The following is a 19,521-nucleotide window of genomic DNA, read 5'->3' as shown; positions in this document are numbered from 1 at the left end:
TCACAATATGAGCACTTGTAAGGTTTTTCTCCAGTGTGAATCCTTTGGTGCTGCTTCAGATGATCAGCTCTAGTAAAGCTCTTCCCACACTCACAACACACACAATCTTTCTCACCGGTGTGTGTTTTCTGGTGCCGTTTGCAATGATCCAGTCGAACAAAACTCTCGCTACAAAACGAGCATGCATAAGGCCTCTCATTTGTATGAATTTTCATGTGCTTTTCTAGATTTGATGATGATTTAAAATGTGTACCACACTGATCACAGGTAAATGGCTTTTCTCCAGAGTGAACGAGCAGGTGACGGTTGAGACCAGTTTTACATTTGAAACTCTTTCCACACTGAGTACAGTGATACGGCTTCTCTCCAGTATGAACTCGCTCGTGTTCTTTCAGGTTTCCAGACACAGTGAAACTCCTGTCAATACGAGCACTTGTAAGGTCTTTCTCCAGTGTGAATTCTTTGGTGCTGTTTCAGATTGCCAGCTCTAGTAAAGCTCTTCCCACATTCATGACAAAATGATCTCTCACTTCATTATGTGTTTTCTGGTGCCGTTGCAATGATCCAGTCGAACAAAACTCTCGCTACAAAACGAGCATGCATAAGGCCTCTCATTTGTATGAATTTTCATGTGCTTTTCTAGATTTGATGATGATTTAAAATGTGTACCACACTGATCACAGGTAAATGGCTTTTCTCCAGAGTGAACGAGCAGGTGACGGTTGAGACCAGTTTTACATTTGAAACTCTTTCCACACTGAGTACAGTGATACGGCTTCTCTCCAGTATGAACTCGCTCGTGTTCTTTCAGGTTTCCAGACACAGTGAAACTCCTGTCACAATACGAGCACTTGTAAGGTCTTTCTCCAGTGTGAATTCTTTGGTGCTGTTTCAGATTGCCAGCTGTAGTAAAGCTCTTCCCACATTCATGACAAAAATGATCTCTCACTTCATTATGTGTTTTCTGGTGCCATTTACAATTTTCCATCAATGAACAATCATTGATTGTTTTTAATCTTTGAGTTTTGAAGTCACTGTGTTCCTCCTCCCCTTCAGTCAGCTCTTGTCTTTGCTCTTTCACTTCTTTCTGGTCTAAAATAAACAAAGTAAGTAGTTAGAATTAGTTCAAGGAGGACAAACGTGAAAATTCAACCGAACCCTGATTAGCAGAAAATAACAGAGATCAGGTTAATGAGTTGCATTTTCTTTATTATACATCATACTTATAAAAGCTTTGTTAACTTAATGTTTCTCAGCAGTCAGTAATAAAGAATCAAGAATGGACACCAACCTGTTTGTTCCTCAGTATCTTCTTGTTTTATTCTGGATGGTTCTGGATCACTCATGTCTTCAATCTCCTCTTTAACAAACTTTAAATACAAAGTACAAGTTAAATTACATTTAAACTACACTTAGATCCAAAACTGACAACTCAAACCCACACCAGATAAACATCTCCAGATCGATCAATATCATTTCTAAACCGTGTTAATACATCTTTTCTGCATTAGAAATGAAACACTCATAACAAAACATCTTCAAGCAACAGCTGAAAACTCATCTCTTTCGACACTACTTGACTTCACCCTACACTTAAAAACCCCCAAAAAACATCTCTTTCTCTTTATTTATTCCTTCCCTTGCTAGCTTGTACTTATTTAAACAATGCCTGAGACTTGGTATTACAGGCACTTCGTGTGTCGGATTGCCTCTTCAAGATGAATCGCTTTATGTATTCCCCAATTGTAAGTCGCTTTGGATAAAAGCGTCTGCAAAATGACTAAATGTAAATGTAAATGTAATAAATCCTACTGTTCATTACTTGCTTCAATATTCAGAACTGAAATACCTCACCGTTCAAGCTTTTTCATGTCAAACTTTGTAAATCACTACTTTGTCCCACGCATCCTCCGTTTATTTTTATTTTTCCGATCCACTGGATATTCCTGGTAATTTATAACACAAGGATGTAGAAAGACTAACTAACGTGAGAACAACACAAATAAAATCTATTACTGCCTCTTATTAGAATAAAATATCTGACTAAAACACTATAAATAGACTAACACATTGCCAGGAATCACATATAAAGGAGGTGTTTCTGTGAAGTGGTAATTTTATTAGTTATACAGAGCCTTATGTTGCAACTTGTTGCATACATTTTTAAATGTGTAGATTCTATCTGTGTTGAGTTTATGATAATTGCTGTACATCCCAAACATTTGCAAAAGTATTAATGTTGAATTTATGTGATTTAAACATTCATTCTCAATTAATCAAGCATATTATCTTTTTTTTTATTTCTTATATTTTAATGTACAATCAGAACACTATATAGCCTATGCATTAATGGACTGATTTGTCATAAATCTTTCTAGTGCTCCAAACTTTTCACCATGTTTAAAAAATTAAACTAGATGATATTGTGCTTTTGTTTTAAACGCTGTATTTCTTTCTGTTGCACTTTTACAGTCTAATTAGGATGTCTTTTTTGTACGTTACATGTGTATGTTTATATAATTTCCATATGCTACATTGTCACTCGTATTTCTGCATTGCTTTGGCTGACAACAAATTAAACACCATTTTAATGTTTCGCCTTTCCTATTTTGATTAAAGAAACATATTTTTAAATCTAATAGCCTGCCATGTATCAATGTACAGTTCCTATTTTTAATACACATATAATAAGTTTGAAACAACAGGTCTAACATGTTTAATTATCTCTCCAATTGTTCCCTGTTTTCACCTCATTCGTTATAAATGTAAATTGTAAATTTGGCACGTTAAGCGCATTTCATTGACTGAGACAAACTACATGATCATCATAAATAAATTTTATTACTGCCACTGAACACAATTAAATGTGACTGCAATATAAAATGAATAAGCATATTATTTAAAATCACAGGTAATCAGAGATCTGGTCAGTCAAACAATAATTTTAGTGTTATTATACAGAGCCTAGACTAGTTTTATGTTTTAAAATTAGTGCTGTCAAACGATTAATCACATCCAAAATAAAAGTTTTTGTTTACATAATATATGTGTATATGTATTATGTATATATAAATACACACACATGCATGTATATATTTAAAAAAAATATGTTATGTTTATAGATTAAATATATTTATATATAATATAAATAATATGAATATAAATTTATGTAAATGCATGTAAATATTTCCAAAATATATACTGTATGTGTGTGTATTTATATATACATAATAAATATACACAGTACACATACATATTATGTAAACAAAAACTTTTATTTTGGATGCGATTAATCGTTTGACAGCACTATTTAAAATTAAAATTGAAGCATTTCATATTGGGATTTGGCCGATTGTTGGTTTGTAATGCATTTATTTCTGGTCTCTTTTAATATTGGTATTTCTTTGTGCATGTCTTCATGAGGAGACAATCAAAAAAAAAAAAAAAAAGTGATGATATTCTGTAGAGATGCACTGATTGCAATTTTCTTGGCCGATTCCGATTTCCGATTTTTTGGAAGTGTGACCTGCCGATACCGATTTTTGCCGATTCCGATTTTCTTTCTAAGAACTATAATTGACAGCATATACAAACAAAAGTCTATGCAAATTTCAATGCAAAATTTAAATTTTTATTATTTACATAATAATATAAATGATTAAACATTACAATTCCCCCAATCTGGACTAAGTTACAGATTTTCTCTCACTTAAACAACTCTCAAAATAAAGTGCTCTGTGACTGGAAAGAGGAAGAAATAGTTAACTTAAAATGAGTTGCAGTATGTAACAAAACAGATGTCATTTCCCACTATGTTCATAAATGGTCATTTTTTCCCCCTAATCTTATTAAATGTGTCATCTTTCACATCAAATTCTTACTTTGTTTGAATTAATTCAGTTAGCATAATAAGAAACTGAGTTGTTACCATTCAAATGAATTTAGTATTAACAAACTCCATCTTTCCACTGCTGAGGTGCCATAAATGCATTTACACTGCAAAATTTCAAATGCATAAATAATTTTATAAGATTAATGTTTTACATATTTTTTAAAAACATACAAATAAATGTTGAAAAAAATGCAATGATACTTTTAAATATGACTAAACCACCAGTAGGTGGCGGCAAGTGTCTGTTTTAATGAGCGAGTCATTTATTCATTCATTCAACCGATTCATTCAAACGGCTTTTCGTTCAAAAACGTGGATTCATTCAGTAACAAAACACCGCCGCTGTGTGTTACTCGGAGACACCCAACAGTTCTACTGTGGCTTTGATCATAACTATTTCCGTCAGCGAAATTGAGTAAAAACAGTCAATATTTTGTCTAAAATCTAAGTCACTTAATTTTAACTTCTTGTTTATTGAAATACTATTGTATAAAATCAGTGTCGCATTGCAATCGTGTTGATATTGATATGCGGGAATACATCACAGCCATATAATGTTTCTTATCTAAATCATATTTTGTAAATATCTTTTTTTTTTTTCTACCACAGTATGCATCGATACATTTCTGTGAGTTACTTTGTGTGTGCTGTCTCTCTCAAACACTAACCAGGCTGTGCAAGCCTCATCTGCCACGACATAAATGCATTATCAGCAAAATATTATGCATTATCATGCGAAAAATCGTCCGATTCCGATCACTGGCCGGTCAATCGGTGCATCTCTAATTTGCTGCATCCCAACATAACTGCACTGCTACTTTATTTCAACCACCTACACATTTAAAAGAACTCAATAACCTAATTCACCAAATCATTTACCAAAAAGCACCTATATTTGAGGATATCATTTCTTCACAGAACAATGCATTTTAATATGAGTCACTAGAGTTGTTGACTGAGTGAAACTCTTTCCACACTGAGTACAGTGATACGGCTTCTCTCCAGTATGAACTCGCTCATGCCTTTTCAGGTTTCCAGACTCAGTGAAACTCTTGTTACAATATGAGCACTTGTAAGGTTTTTCTCCAGTATGAACTCGCTCATGTGTTTTCAGGTGATCAGACTGAATGAAACACTTGTTACAATACAAGCACTTGTAAGGTTTTTCTCCAGTATGAATTCTTTTGTGCCTTTCCAATTGGCTAACATCAGTAAAGATCTTCCCACACTCACAACACGCGCAACCTCCTTCACCAGTTTTAACTTTCTGGTGTAGTTTGCAACTGTTACATCGTGAAATACTCTTTCCAGACAAAGAACACAAGCGAGGCCTCTCATCTGAATTATTGTTTTCCAGATCAGACTGATCCCAGTTAAACTCCTTTTTTTCAGAATGAATCCGCAGATGATTTTTCAGAACTCTGGCATCTTTGAAACTCTCCCCACACTGAGTACAGTGAAACGGTCTTTCTCCAGTATGAACTCGCTCATGTGTTTTCAGGTTTCCAGAGTGACTAAAACTCTTGTTACAATACGAGCACTTGTAAGGTTTTTCTCCAGTATGAATTCTTTGGTGCTGTTTTAGTTGACTAGCTGTAGTAAAGCTCATCCCACACTCAAAACACAAGTGATCTCTCACATCATTATGCATTTTCCGGTGCTGTTTATAACTGTCCAATCGTGAAAAACTCCTTCCACAGAGAGTACACAAGTGAGGCTTCTCATCCGAATGAACTTTCAGGTGTGTTTTTAGATTTGATGATGAAATAAACGTTTTACCACACTGATCACAGTTAAATGGCTTTTCTCCAGAATGAACACGCAGATGATAACTGAGACCTGATGGACCAGTAAAACTCTTTCCACACTGAGTGCATGAGTACAGTTTCTCTCCAGTGTGGATTCTCATGTGAATTTCAAGGTATTTTTTGTGTCCAAAACTCTTTCCACACTGTGAGCAGGTGAGCCGCTTTTTAACTTTTGCTCTTTTAATTCTGAACTTACGTTTCACTTCCTCTTGTGTTTGCACCATCACTTCCATCAAGTCTAAAATAAACATATAAAGTAATTAAACTCAGTTCGAGGAGGATACAGGTGAAAATGAAAGTAACCCTGATTTAAAAGGTTAGTTCACCCACACATTTTAATCCTGTCATCAAATCTTTGTCTTCATGTCATTCCAAAACCATAAGACCTGGTGAAGTTTCTGTTCATTAACAGAATCTTAACTAGTAAGACATTGTAAATGCAACTGCAAATGGACTTTTGAGTTTCTATGTGGCCGATATTGTTACATACACAGAAAGGAAAATGTAAACACAAATGCTCAATTTGGATTATGTCGCAACATATGCATCTACAAATTGAAAACCTAATTGCAAATACAGTTTGCAATTCCTTTTTAATATTATCCGGAATATCATTCCATAGGTTAAGTCACAATGGCAGTGTGACTCAAATATGGTAAACATGAATACGACCGTTTTAATTATTGGGTGAACTAACACTTTGATGTACTAATGTACTAATTATCAGCTCTTTGACACAAAAAGTTAGTTCTAGAAGAATAAATTGTATTAACAACTGCTATACAAGGCTAGGAAACACTTCTGTGTTGATCATCTCTAAATTGCTCATTATTTCACAGCTATCAAAGCAGGAATAAATAATGAAAAATGAAGAATATAAACCAGTTGTTTTCAGTTGTAAATGTTCTAGTTACAGCAGTGCATTAAGTTTAGTTACATTCAACAAAAATCTAATAATGATTTTTAAGGACGTAAAAATGGCTGATATTATGAAACATTAGCCTACACATGAATGAACGAAGCAAGCTCATGGCATCTACAAACGAAACTACATAAGCAGCTGACACTGCCATAGAAACAGCTGAGATGCTAAATTAGGTTCCTAACATTTACACACGACAAAATGAAACGAAAACATTAAACAAATCAAAAGACCGTAAATAACTGTCTTTATCTTGAGCGCGACGGTTAGTAAATGTAACGCATCGGTTGCAGATAAAAACAGACTTTGTGACGTTCATATATGAATCTTTCTGACTAAATCCATCACATGATATTGCCTTTATGTGTTTTTAATTCTTACCTCTGTAGTTCGCTCGTTCACTCTCGTCTTAAATTTGCTGCCGCAAAAGCGCTCTTTACTGTCGTAAACACTGAGCAACAAACCTTTCTCGCTTCAAAAGGGGCGTTGAATGACTCACAAAGACAGCTCCATTGATCTTACACTGTTTTTGTTGGCATAGAGTGGCAGTTTACAGTGAATAAAGTGTGTCGCTTTAATTTCAATCCAAAATGTAAACACATTTCTTTGTTGGACAAAAGAACAAAAATGCTTCGTATGAAACTCCATAAATAAAACATGCACATCCCACCTCTCTCTGATAGCGGTCCCTTGACTCCCTAAGATTATATAAAATATCCCAGAAATGAGTGACTCTTGTTTCTACCTGGTACCTTAAGTTTTTGTGGTCAGCCAGTCGCATTAGCCTACCATAAAAAGCTGGTATTAAAATGCGTTCAGTTCTGTAACACATTACGTAAAGTCACAGATGAGAAAATGAGAAAAAGTAGTACTTTCCAATAAAAAGTGACTAATGCAGTTGCTTTTTAGGGAGTAGCACAATATTGTAATTCCTTCAAAAAGTAACTTTCCCCAACACGGTTCCCTTTTTAATACAATCAAAATGTGGATGGCAAATGCTACATAAAATTATGATCTATTTACTGTCATGGATACCTAGAATCTATTTCTTGATTCTATTCCTAAACATGTATTTTTTGCTTTTTAAATTATTTTACAATTAACAATACATAAACAAAGCCAAACAGCCAGTGATCGTTGTGCATTTAAACAGCTTGAAACAAATATTGAACAAATACATTTGTTTATTATAGAGTCGTACAATATAGTTCTGTTTTATACTGAAATGGAAAAGTTGTGCATACAAGAAAAGAATCTAACTATACAGCAATTTAATGGAATTTTTAAACCATCTGTAAATTTTACTTTACTTTTAGTCAGTTAGTTAACTGATTAATATTTTCCAACTCATGCATAATCAGAGAATAATATAGAAAACAAGTAAATTACATGAATGTGTCTTATTAAAGAAAGACCTGCTTAGCACACAACACAGACACATTTTACAAACTAACTACAGTAGGAAAGATACAAATTAATATTTACACTGTAAGAGTTATTAACTTGGTGAAACTTCAAACTCTATAGTTCCTTAATCAGACTGCAAACAAATCAAAATTCACAGAATCAAACTAGTGCTGTTGTGCTTTTATCTCACACAGCTTACTCGACTGTTTTAACATGAAGATGTTGCTCACTGTGATGACGCGTGCCATTTTTTCATGTGATTTTTAAGGCTTTTTAAATGTTTAAAACTCTTCCCACACTGAGTACAGTAGTACGGCTTCTCTCCAGTGTGAAGCTGCTCATGTGCCTTCAAGGATCCTAAAAGAGTGAAACTCTTGTCACAATATGAGCACTTGTGAGGTTTTTCTCCAGTGTGAATCCTTTGGTGCTGTTGCAGACTGTCAGCTCTAGTAAAGCTCTTCCCACACTCACAACAAACATGATCTTTCTTACTGGTGTGTGTTTTCTGGTGCCGTTTACAATGATCCGGGCGAGCAAAACACTTTTCACAAAACGAGCATGCATAAGGTCTCACATTTCTATGAATTTTCATGTGCTTTTCTAGATTTGATGATGATTTAAAATGTGTACCACACTGATCACAGGTAAATGGCTTTACTCCAGAGTGAACGAGCAGGTGACGGTCCAGACCAGTTTTACATTTAAAACTCTTTCCACACTGAGTACAGTGATACGGCTTCTCTCCAGTATGAATTCGCTCATGTTCTTTCAGGGTTCCAGACTGAGTGAAACTCTTGTTACAATATGAGCACTTGTAAGGTTTTTCTCCAGTGTGAATTCTTTGGTGCAGCTTCAGGTGGCCAGTTGTATTAAAGCTCTTCCCACACTCACAACACACATGATCTCTCACTTCATTACGTGTTTTTGGTGCCATTTACAATTTTCCATCAATGAACAGTCAGCTGAATTTCTCAATCTTTGCGTTCTGAAGTCACTGCGTTCCTCCTCCCCTTCAGTCAGCTCTTGTCTTCGCTCTTTCACTTCTTTCTGGTCTAAAATAAACAAAGCAAATAATTAGAATTAGTTCAAGGAGGACAAACGTGAAAATTCAACTGAACTCCATCAGAAAATAACAGAGATCAGGTTAACGAGTTGCATTTTCTCTATTATATATCATACTTATAGAAGCTTTGTTAATATAATAAATTGTATTAACAACTGCTATACAAGGCTAGGAAACACTTCTGTATTTATCATCTCTATATTGCTCATTATTTCACAGCTATCAAAGTAGTCAAAAAAGAAGAATAGAAACCAACCTTTTTGATCCTCAGTATCTTCATGTTTTATTATGCATAACACTGGATCACCGATGTCCTCATTTTCTTCTTTAACACACTCCATCTTTACCATAGTATGTTAAACAGATTGCAGTTGTTACACCTGGAGTCTCTCCTGCTGTTCTTGTCTTATAAGATGATTATCAGCACATGGTGAATTGTTGTGGCACTAGCTCTCCTTGAAAATCAATGCCATCCTATGGGCACAGCTTAAAGAACCAGACCTGTTGAAGTCAAAAATAATGATTCTGAAGTATTTTGGTGCAATTTATTGCTTTATTTATTTTGTATCTCCATACATTCAGTCTTAGGCAATTTTATTAGGTCTTTATTATTTATTTATTTTTTTTCTGAAAACACTACAGTAGTAAATTGATAGGATTTATGTCAGTAAACAGATTCCTTTGCAAACAATTCTCTAGTAATCGTTTGTATGATTAAAATAAACAATATGCCGTTCTGATAACATCTTTATTGTATCTTAAATGTAAAAACACAAACAAGAAGCTGGCATGCAATAAAGTGTTTTCAGCTGCAAATGTTCTAGTTACAGAAGTGAATTAGTTACATACAACACAAAGTAACAAAACAAAATCTAATAACGTGGACGTAAAAATGGCTGATATTATGAAACATTTATAAACATTACACATGAATGAAGGAAGCAAGCTCATGGCATCTACAAACGAAAGCAGCTGACACTGCCATAGAAACAGCTGAGATGCTAAATTAGGTTCCTAACATTTACACACGACAAAATGAAACGAAAACATTAAACAAATCAAAAGACAGTTCGTTAACTGTTGAGCGCGACTGTTAGTAAACGTTCATATATGAATCTTTCTGACTAAATCCATCACATGATATTGCCTTAACTTGTTTTTTAATTCTTACCTCTGTAGTTCGCTCGTTCACTCTCGTCTTAAATTTGCTGCCGCAAAAGCGCTCTTTACTGTCGTAAACACTGAGCAACAAACCTTTCTCGCTTCCAAAGGGGCGCTGAATGAGTTACAAAGACAGCTCCATTGATCTTACACTGTTTTTGTTGGCATAGAGTGGCAGTTTACAGTGAATAAAGTGCGTCGCTTTAATTTCAATCCAAAATGTAAACACATTTCTTTGTTGGACAAAAGAACAAAAACGCTTCGTATGAAACTCCATAAATAAAACATGCACATCCCACCTCTCTCTGATAGCGGTCCCTTGACTCCCTAAGATTATATAAAATATCCCAGAAATGAGTGACTCTTGTTTCTACCTGGTACCTATATTAAGATTTAGGTTGTCAGTCAGTCAAGACCCCTGCTAAAAAAAAAACAATAGAAGCCCAATAGAAACCATCACAGAAATTCCAATGGTTTCCATTAAAATACCATTATGAACCATTAGCTTTTTCCAAATTCCTTTTTGTAGTGTGTTTTGGGAATTTGTCCAATAGGATTTAACATCCCACCAATAGAATCCATCACACACCAGTAGACACCATTATAGTTTCCATTAAAACAAATACAATTCCCATTATAACCATTAAAACCATTAAATTTTCTATTGTGTTTTGGTTCTATTGGTTTTTTCAGCAGGGACGCATTACCATAAAAAGCTTAATTAATTAAAATGCGTTCAATTCTATAACGCATTGCATAAAACCACACATAAACAGATGTTGTCTTGTCAGTGAAATGGTCATTTTATTCTTGTTATATATTATAAATGTGTCTGATTTATTTGAAAACTCACAAAAAGAAAGCTTACAAACTGAGGGAATCGTTTCAAACCTGGTTTTTGTTACATTTGTTTCCTGTCTGTTTTATTTCGATGTCTAAGTCTTTACGAGGGGATTTTCAATCAAAGAATAAAAATGCATGAATGCAAAATGAAATCTGTTCCCCAACAAAAACTAGTTTATTTTAATAAACTACACATTTAGCTACTTTATCTGAATCTCACATACTTGAAGTATTTGAATCTGAAGAAAACATTTGCTCACTGTGACACAGAACAATGCTTTTCCATATGAATTGCTACAGTCTTTGATTGAGTGAAACTCTTTCCACACTGACTACAGTAGTACGGCTTCTCTCCAGTATGAACTCGCTCATGTACTTTCAGGTTTCCAGACACAGTAAAACTCTTGTCACAATGTGAGCACTTGTAAGGTTTTTCTCCAGTGTGAACTCTTTTGTGCCGTTTCAACTGGCCAATAGCAGTAAAGCTTTTCCCACACTCACAACACACGTATTCTTTCACGTCATCATGCATTTTCTGGTGCAGCTTACAACTGTTCAGTCTTGAAAAACTCTTTCCACACAAAGAACACAAGTGAGGCTTTTCATCTGAATGAACATTCATGTGACATTTTAGATTTGATGCCGATTTAAACTTTTTACCACACTGATCACAGCCAAAGGGCCTTTCTCCAGAGTGAATTTGCAGATGATAACGGAGATTTTTGGTACTTATGAAACTCTCTCCACACTGAGTACAGTGATACGGCTTCTCTCCTGTATGAACTCGCTCATGTGCTTTCAGGTTTCCAGAAAGAGTGAAAGTCCTGTCACAATATGAGCACTTGTAAGGTTTTTCTCCAGTATGAATTCTTTGGTGCTGTTTTAGTTGACTAGCTGTAGTAAAGCTCTTCCCACACTCACAACACACATGATCTCTCACTTCATTGTGTATTTTTTGATGCTGTTTACAACTGTCCAGTCGTGAAAAACTCTTTCCACACAAAGAACACTCATAAGGTTTCTCATCTGAATGAACTTTCTGGTGTGTTTTTAGTTTTGATGATGAAATAAAATGTTTACCACACTGATCACAGCTAAAAGGCTTTACTCCTGAGTGACAGAGCAGATGTTTACTGAGACCTGATGAACGAGTGAAACTCTTTCCACACTGATGGCATGTGTACGGTTTCTCTCCAGTGTGCATTCTTACGTGTGTGTTAAGATTTCCTTTGTGTGTGAAGCTCTTTCCACACTGTGAGCAGGTGTGCAGCTTTTTGGCTTTTGTTCTTTGAGCTTGGAAGGTACAACGTTCATCCTCTGCTTCATTTAGTTCATGTATTTGCTGGTTCACTTCCATCCAGTCTAAAATAAAAAATAACATGTGGTTAAAATCAGTTCAAGAACCCTGATTTAATAGCAGAAAGAAACTAAGATATCTATATAAGGTATCAGATGTCTGATGTGCCAAAGGTTAGTTCTACCATTCTCTTGTTAATTAAATTAAAATGTGGATGACAACTGCTATACAACAAGATTCTGATCATTTAAATGCATTTTATGTATCATTTATCATTTCAATATTACTCAAATGAAGAATGGACACCAACCTGTTTGTTCCTTAGTATCTTCATGTTTTATTATACATGGTTCTGGATAACTCACGTCGTCAATCTCCACTTTAGCAAACTCCATATTTTTCATATTTCAGTCAATTTCTCCTGTTATTTACTCTAAGGGCAATCTTCTTCTTTCACGGTTTGTAGCAGGTTCTAAACCACTTTAAGGTGTATTTGCGCCATCTACTGGAATGTAGAGCACTGTGTTTGGAAAAAGGGAATAAATGACCCCAATTCCTGTCATTCTGTTTGATTCAATTTAGAAGTGCATTATATAATCAGACAGTATATATATATTAGAGTTTTTATATTGCAGAAAAAAATGCATGGATGCATAGTCATTAAATCTTTATCTACACAAGAATATTAATATAAAAATAACATGCATATCTTTGACAAAAACTTAAAATTGAAGATAAGTCAAATTGAAATAAATTTCATGCAGAAAAAAAAACAAAAAAACATTGGTTGTTGGTTATGTTGAGAAAATTTACATTCTTATATTTATTTATTCTTTAATTTGTTGCTTTTGTTCCTAGTCTCAGACATTTGTGACCCTGGAGCACAAAACCAGTTGTAAGTAGAATAGATATATTTGTAGCAATAGCCAATACATTGTATGGGTCAAAATTATTGATTTTTATGCCAAAAATCATTAATAAAAGATCATGTTCCATGAAGGTATTTTGTAAATGTTATACCGTAAATATATAAAAACTTAATTTTTGATTAGTAATATGCATTGTTAAGGATTTGATTTGGACAATTTTAAAGGCGATTTTCTCAATATTTAGATTTTTTTTTTTCACCCTCCACCAGATTACAGATTTTTAAATAGTTGTATCTCGACCAAATATTGTCCTATCTTAACAAACCATGCATTAACGGACAGCTTATTTGTTCAGCTTATAAATCTCAATTTCTAAAAATTGACTAGTTTTGTGGTCCAGGGTAACATCTGGTACGACACTTCCAACGTATTTATATAAGAGAGCAAGAATCAGAATAAAAATCATTAAGAAAACAAACATAAAAATAATATAATAAAGTAGTTGCTACTGCCCAATAAAAACATACAACACACAAAATAAGTGGCATTTCACAGCAGCACTTATTTATTTTAACAAAACATTTTCTTTGTTTGAATCTCATATTATTCACAAAAAAAAAAAAAAAAAATCGCTAGTGTCTTTTAGATAATCTTATAATTATCGCAAAACTTATAAAGACACCTCTACACGGTTACATCATTGTTTATCAAATCTTCCTACCACCTTTACAGCCTAACTTGGTTGTTATCTTAGGTTAATGCTTTGTTCAACTTTACATTTCACTGATTGACAGAAAAATGCAAATTAAAAACAGTATTATTTTACTTAATTTTTCAATGCAAAAATTTGTCAGCACTGTTGCGATGGCAATAAATGAGAACATAAAAGTAATATTTGCTCTCAAGAACCTCTACAGAAAGTTTGCTATAAATTACTTCTGTGTTTCAAACCCATAAATGTGAAAAGGACACTTAAGCAACTTCTTAATTGTGAGAAACTGATTGTTTGGTTGATTACAAACCCCAGCTGCTCAACTTTGGACAATGCTTTTCCATATGAGCAAGTAAACTTGCTATCAGTGTTGGGAAGGTTACTTTGGAAATGTAATTGGTTACAGATTACAAGTTACCCTATTTAAAATGTAATAAGTAGTGTATCTATTTCAATTACTTTATTAAAGTAATGTAACTGATTACATTTGATTACTTTTCTAAATTTCTAACGAATGTTTTCAACTTTTAATCATTTTGAAACATTTAAAGCAGGCAGGTTTAAAATTACAGTAGAACTCAACACTGATTACTGTCAGACTTTCAGAATCCCTCATCACTTGAATTATAATAATTGAATTTTAAAGCACAGCCACCACAAAATCAAACCTTAGCACCTCTTTTCACTTTGAGATCATTCTGAGGTTAAATGCAGATTTAAAATCATAACAAGAAATAGTTTAATAGCTATGATACTGTTTTTGAAATCAGGAAACACTGGCATCTAACAGTTAAATCTTAAAAAAAAAAAGCATACACAAACTCAAATAGGAAAAAAGTTGTGTAACACAGTTATTGAATAAACATGTCCTAAACTTCTGAAACATTGGTGTCTCATTTAGAGCAGTCACTGCAATTTATGAAAGCAATCAATTAAATCTGTGTGTGTTTGTGTGTGAAAATATTCAGGTGTAACCCCCTTTTTTTGTAGTCTTTAACATTTTTAAAAGTAACTGTAATTACATTTTTTTTTCTTCAGTAACTGTAACCGATTACAGTTAAATTTATTTTGTAATTAAATTACATAATTTCATTACATGTAACCAGCGTTGGGGAAAGTTACTTTTAAAAGTAATGCATTACAATATTGCCTTACTCCCTAAAAAAGTAACTAATTACGTTACTTAGTTACTTTTTATGGAAAGTAATGTGTTACATTACTTTTGCGTTACTTTTTAAATAGGAGCAGGGCTTGATTGTTTGTTTTTAATATAAAAAGTTCTATTATAGCAAATGTAAAAGCCCTTTCACACCAAAAAGTGTAATGAATAAACCTCAGGCTGAAGGAAAAGTAAATTAACGTCTGTACAGTAGAACGCAGGAGAAGAAGGTTCAACACTCTTCAACTCTAAAAGACAATGAAGCACAATTGTTAGTTTATCTAAAGTCATTTTTGCTTATTAGGTTGAACTGGATCATTGAAGGTCAGCAGCAAAGACATCGGTTAATAAAATGAGATTAGATACATGTGTGTTATTTAACATATTTAATTATTGCAGGTCATATTCTGAGTTTTAATTCATTTTGATGAATACTGAATCACTGTTTTTTTGCCAGTGAGATGAATTAATGCACGTTCACATTTATTCTAGAACTACAGTAAGATCATGTTCACATACAATGCCTCTGTGCTTTCAATTTCTCTCAACATTGGGACAGGAGACTTGTCAGTCAATAAATGGAAAAAACAAAGTAACTGGCGTTACATTTTTTTGATAAAGTAACTCAGATATTTTCTTGTAAATTGAAAAAGTTACTTTACTAGTTACTTGAAAAAAGTAATCTGATTACGTAACTCACGTTACTTGTAATGCGTCACCCCCAACACTGCATGTAACTAGTTACTCCCCAACACTGCTTGCTATGTATGCAAAACTCTTCCCACACCGAGTACAGTGGTACTGCTTTCCTCTAGTATGAACGTGCTTGTGTATATTCAATGATACTCCATAAGCGAAACTCCGTTCACAGTGTGAACACTAGTAAGGTTTTTCTCCAGTATGAATGTGCAGATGACGTACGAGACCTGATGGCTCCACGAAACTCTTTTCACACTGCGTACACCTGTACGGTTTCTCTCCAGTATGGAGCATTATGTGCCTATCAAGATGTACTTTTTGCGTGAAACTATATTCACAATGAGGGCACGTGTATGGTCGCTCTCCAGTATGAACTCTTAAGTGTCTCTTAAGATTCTGTCTATCTGTGAAACTCTTTCCACACTGGGAGCAACTGAAAGACCTGATCTTAAAGGCCTGATGGTAAAATTTGATGTGCTTGCTAAGGTGTGCTTTTTCTGCAAAACTCTTTCCACAATCAGGGCAGGTGTTTGGTTTCTCTCCAGTGTGACGTCTTAGGTGTACCTTAAGTCTGTATTCGTTTGGACAGACCTTTCCACACTCAGTGCATGTGTAAGACTTCCCTCCGATATGCATTCTTATGTGCTTGGCAAGATGTTGTTTTTCTGCAAAACTCTTTCCACACTGAGGGCATGTGAACGGTTTCTCTCCAGTATGAATTTTTAAGTGTCTTTTAAGTCTGCATTTAAATGCATAGCTCTTTCCACAATGAGAGCAGGTGAAACTCTGCTTTTCTCCGGAGTGAATTTTTGCATGGTTCTTTAGGCTCTCTCTACTTGCAAAACCGCGTCCACATTGATCACATTCAAAAGGCTTTTCTCCAGTGTGAATTCTTATATGGCACTGAAGGTGTTTGTTTAGTATGAAACTCTTTCCGCAATGATGGCAGGTGTACGGTTTTTCTCCAGTGTGAGTTTTTAAGTGATAATCCAGGTTCTCTTTACGTGTAAAACTTGTTTCACACTGATGACATTTCAAAGACTTTATGGCTTTTGTTCTTTGAGTTCTGCTTCGTGAGACATTCTTTTCATTGAAGGTTTCTTCTCCATTTAAAAGACTTTGAGGTTTCTCACACCACTCCACTCCATTCGGTTCTTGATTTTCCTCTTTCACCTCCATCAGATCTGAATTTTTTTTTTAAAAAGTATTAAATCAAATGCAATCTGAATCAAAATGTAATAAAAGTAAACAACAGAAATCAAACATCTATTTGCATGTGATCTTTGATTGGATGAAGTTAATTCTGATGTTAATACACTCAAAAAAGTCTAATCAAACTATTATTGTACCGTGTTATAAAGATTTAGATGAATAGTTTATTTGCTGACAAACTGTATTGACATAAACAGTTAAAGTCAAAAGTTTACATACACCTTGAAGAATCTGAAGAATGTTAATTATTGTACCAAAATAAGAGGGATCATACAAAATGCATGTTATTGTTTATTTAGTACTGACCTGAATAAGACATTTCACTTAAAATACATTTATGTATAGTCTACAAGTGAAAAATAATAGTTGAATTTATAAAAATGACCACGTTCAAAAGTTTACATACGCTTGATTCTTAATACTGTGTTGTTACATGAGCTGTGTTTTTTGTTTAGTGATAGTTGTTCATGAGTCCCTTGTTTGTCCTGAACAGTTAAACTGTCTGCTGTTCTTCAGAAAAATCCTTCAGGTCCCACAAATTCTTTGGTTTTACAGCATTTTTGTGTATTTGAACCCTTTCCAACAATGACTGTATGATTTTGAGATCCATCTTTTCACACTGAGGACAACTCATATGCAACTATTACAGAAGGTTCAAACGCTCACTGATGCTCCAGAAGGAAAAACCATGCATTAAGAGTGGGGGGTGAAAACTTTTGAACGGAATGAAGATGTGTACATTTTTCTTATTTTGCCTAAATATATATATATATATATATATATATATATATATATATATATATATATATTTTTTTTTTTTTTTTATTTATTTATTTATTTTTTTAATTTATATATGCAAACATTTTCTATGTGAAATATCTTATTCAGGTCAGTACTTAAATAAACAATAACATACATTTTGTATGATTCCTCTTATTTTGGTAAAATAATTAACATTTTGCAGATTCTGCAAGGTGTGTGTAAACTTTTGACTTCAACAGTATATAATTTTATTCATATATTGGTTCAAAACCCAATCGCATATTAAGACAAAATCTAAAACAAGCAAAAACTGAAAAGAACACAAGATACATCAGATACCCGTTTGCACCCATTAAACACTAGAGGACCAAACAATCAATTTGATCATTTAAATTAATATTATGTGTCAGAATGCAGCTTCCTCTGAAAACCTAATGTATATTCTAGGATATATATATATTCTATTTGCTGTTACAAATAAATAAAACATACCCTATCTGTTTCATTTTGCAGCAGATTTTATACTAAAAGAAAAGTACACGGGTCTGTACAAAGACATTACATACAGAAAACTGCATTTTAACACCCGAACACTTATTAGTTATACCACACATCTTCTTATTTTAAAGAAGAGATGTCTTACCAGTTGTTTTCTTCCCGCATATGTACAAATACTACACTCCGCCATAAACGCGCTGTCACTGTCGTAAACATCTACCGTACCGCGTCTGCTGGTGTCACAGTGAGCAGGAAAGTCGAACACGCTTGTCTTCCTCCAGGTGGCGCTGTCTGAATGACTGTCAAACTGAGACGCTTGTTATCTTTATATGATTTTAACGTTGCATGAAAGATCACAAGAAATTGACACGTGACTTCTGTTGCATTCTTTGATATTTTATAAGGTTTCACTGATCACCTTTGTTCATTAAGTAGAGTGAATTCAGGTAAAGTGAGCCACTTTTTGTAAAACGTGCAGCCTAATTTAGATACCAAGATGTTTTTTTCTTTACTTTTGTACTTTATTGCGTTTGTTAACTTTAAGGTCCAGCTATAATATTTCAATTTGAATAGAGTTCATATAAAGTGCCAGATATATAACGATGAACATCATGTAGGCCTACTCCAGACACATTTCTTTTCAGGTAAAGTGGGCCAGCTGGTCTGATAAAGTGGGCCATCCCTTATTTATCAAAAATTGTACTGCATCTTAACACATGGGCCCAGTTTCACAAACAGGACTTAGAGTTTAGACTAAGCCAGGATTAGGATATTTAATTAATTTTATTTAATAAATGTGCCTTAAAAAAATCATCTTGAGACAAAACAATGGCACTGATATATATGTTCTTTCAGGTGAAACAGCCAAGACTTACATTTTAGTCTGAGACTAGGCTTAAGCCTTGTCTGTGAAACCGGGGAAATACAGGTTATGAGTAAAATAAATAATGTGTAAATCTACATCTCAATTCATGTGTGAAATTCCAAACAACTAAAAGAACAATTGAATGGAATCTGAAAATCAGAATATTCGGAAATCAGAATATTGATTAAAAAAAAAGAACTCTACAATACATTAAAGATATGACTATAACACAAGCAACAACAAATTAGGTAAAAAAAATAAAAATAATAATAAGAGGAACATTTAAAATGGTAACCATATGTAAAAATGTTTTTCAGTCTATGCTCTAAACATATTTTAAAGCTTTATATTC

General features: G+C 33.8%; 5 protein-coding genes across 5 annotated transcripts; all 5 read right to left on the bottom strand.

Moving 5' to 3' along the window:
- Nucleotides 1-511: 511 nt before the first annotated feature.
- Nucleotides 512-7,116, bottom strand: LOC131520295 (gastrula zinc finger protein XlCGF49.1-like). The gene is made up of 3 exons (XM_058744406.1): nucleotides 7,004-7,116; nucleotides 1,292-1,370; nucleotides 512-1,092 (listed from the first exon to the last, which is right to left on the bottom strand). Exons 2-3 carry the CDS (start codon nucleotides 1,344-1,346, stop codon nucleotides 527-529), a joined length of 621 nt encoding a protein of 206 aa, XP_058600389.1. The 5' UTR covers nucleotides 1,347-1,370; nucleotides 7,004-7,116; the 3' UTR covers nucleotides 512-526.
- LOC131554245 (zinc finger protein 239-like) lies at nucleotides 3,272-5,933 on the bottom strand. Its single transcript, XM_058799442.1, has one exon. It carries the CDS (start codon nucleotides 5,931-5,933, stop codon nucleotides 4,797-4,799), a length of 1,137 nt encoding a protein of 378 aa, XP_058655425.1. The 3' UTR covers nucleotides 3,272-4,796.
- A 672-nt stretch (nucleotides 7,117-7,788) lies between the features above and the next one.
- LOC131520294 (gastrula zinc finger protein XlCGF7.1-like) lies at nucleotides 7,789-10,407 on the bottom strand. Its single transcript, XM_058744405.1, has 3 exons — nucleotides 10,264-10,407; nucleotides 9,349-9,593; nucleotides 7,789-9,081 (listed from the first exon to the last, which is right to left on the bottom strand). Exon 3 carries the CDS (start codon nucleotides 8,961-8,963, stop codon nucleotides 8,256-8,258), a length of 708 nt encoding a protein of 235 aa, XP_058600388.1. The 5' UTR covers nucleotides 8,964-9,081; nucleotides 9,349-9,593; nucleotides 10,264-10,407; the 3' UTR covers nucleotides 7,789-8,255.
- A 633-nt stretch (nucleotides 10,408-11,040) lies between these two features.
- Nucleotides 11,041-12,891, bottom strand: LOC131520283 (zinc finger protein 501-like). Its single transcript, XM_058744379.1, has 2 exons — nucleotides 12,704-12,891; nucleotides 11,041-12,458 (listed from the first exon to the last, which is right to left on the bottom strand). The coding sequence occupies exons 1-2, from the start codon at nucleotides 12,795-12,797 to the stop codon at nucleotides 11,353-11,355; spliced, it is 1,200 nt and encodes a 399-aa protein (XP_058600362.1). The 5' UTR covers nucleotides 12,798-12,891; the 3' UTR covers nucleotides 11,041-11,352.
- Nucleotides 12,892-13,191: 300 nt separating this feature from the next.
- LOC131520290 (gastrula zinc finger protein XlCGF8.2DB-like) lies at nucleotides 13,192-18,507 on the bottom strand. Its single transcript, XM_058744398.1, has 2 exons — nucleotides 18,450-18,507; nucleotides 13,192-17,016 (listed from the first exon to the last, which is right to left on the bottom strand). Exon 2 carries the CDS (start codon nucleotides 17,009-17,011, stop codon nucleotides 16,013-16,015), a length of 999 nt encoding a protein of 332 aa, XP_058600381.1. The 5' UTR covers nucleotides 17,012-17,016; nucleotides 18,450-18,507; the 3' UTR covers nucleotides 13,192-16,012.
- Between the last annotated feature and the right edge of the window lie 1,014 nt (nucleotides 18,508-19,521).

This window comes from Onychostoma macrolepis, chromosome 15, assembly GCF_012432095.1.
Source record: "Onychostoma macrolepis isolate SWU-2019 chromosome 15, ASM1243209v1, whole genome shotgun sequence".
Classification (NCBI taxonomy): Eukaryota; Metazoa; Chordata; class Actinopteri; order Cypriniformes; family Cyprinidae; genus Onychostoma; species Onychostoma macrolepis.
The sequence above is the reverse complement of the archived record's forward strand: the minus strand, read 5'-3'. Positions and strand labels throughout refer to the sequence as shown.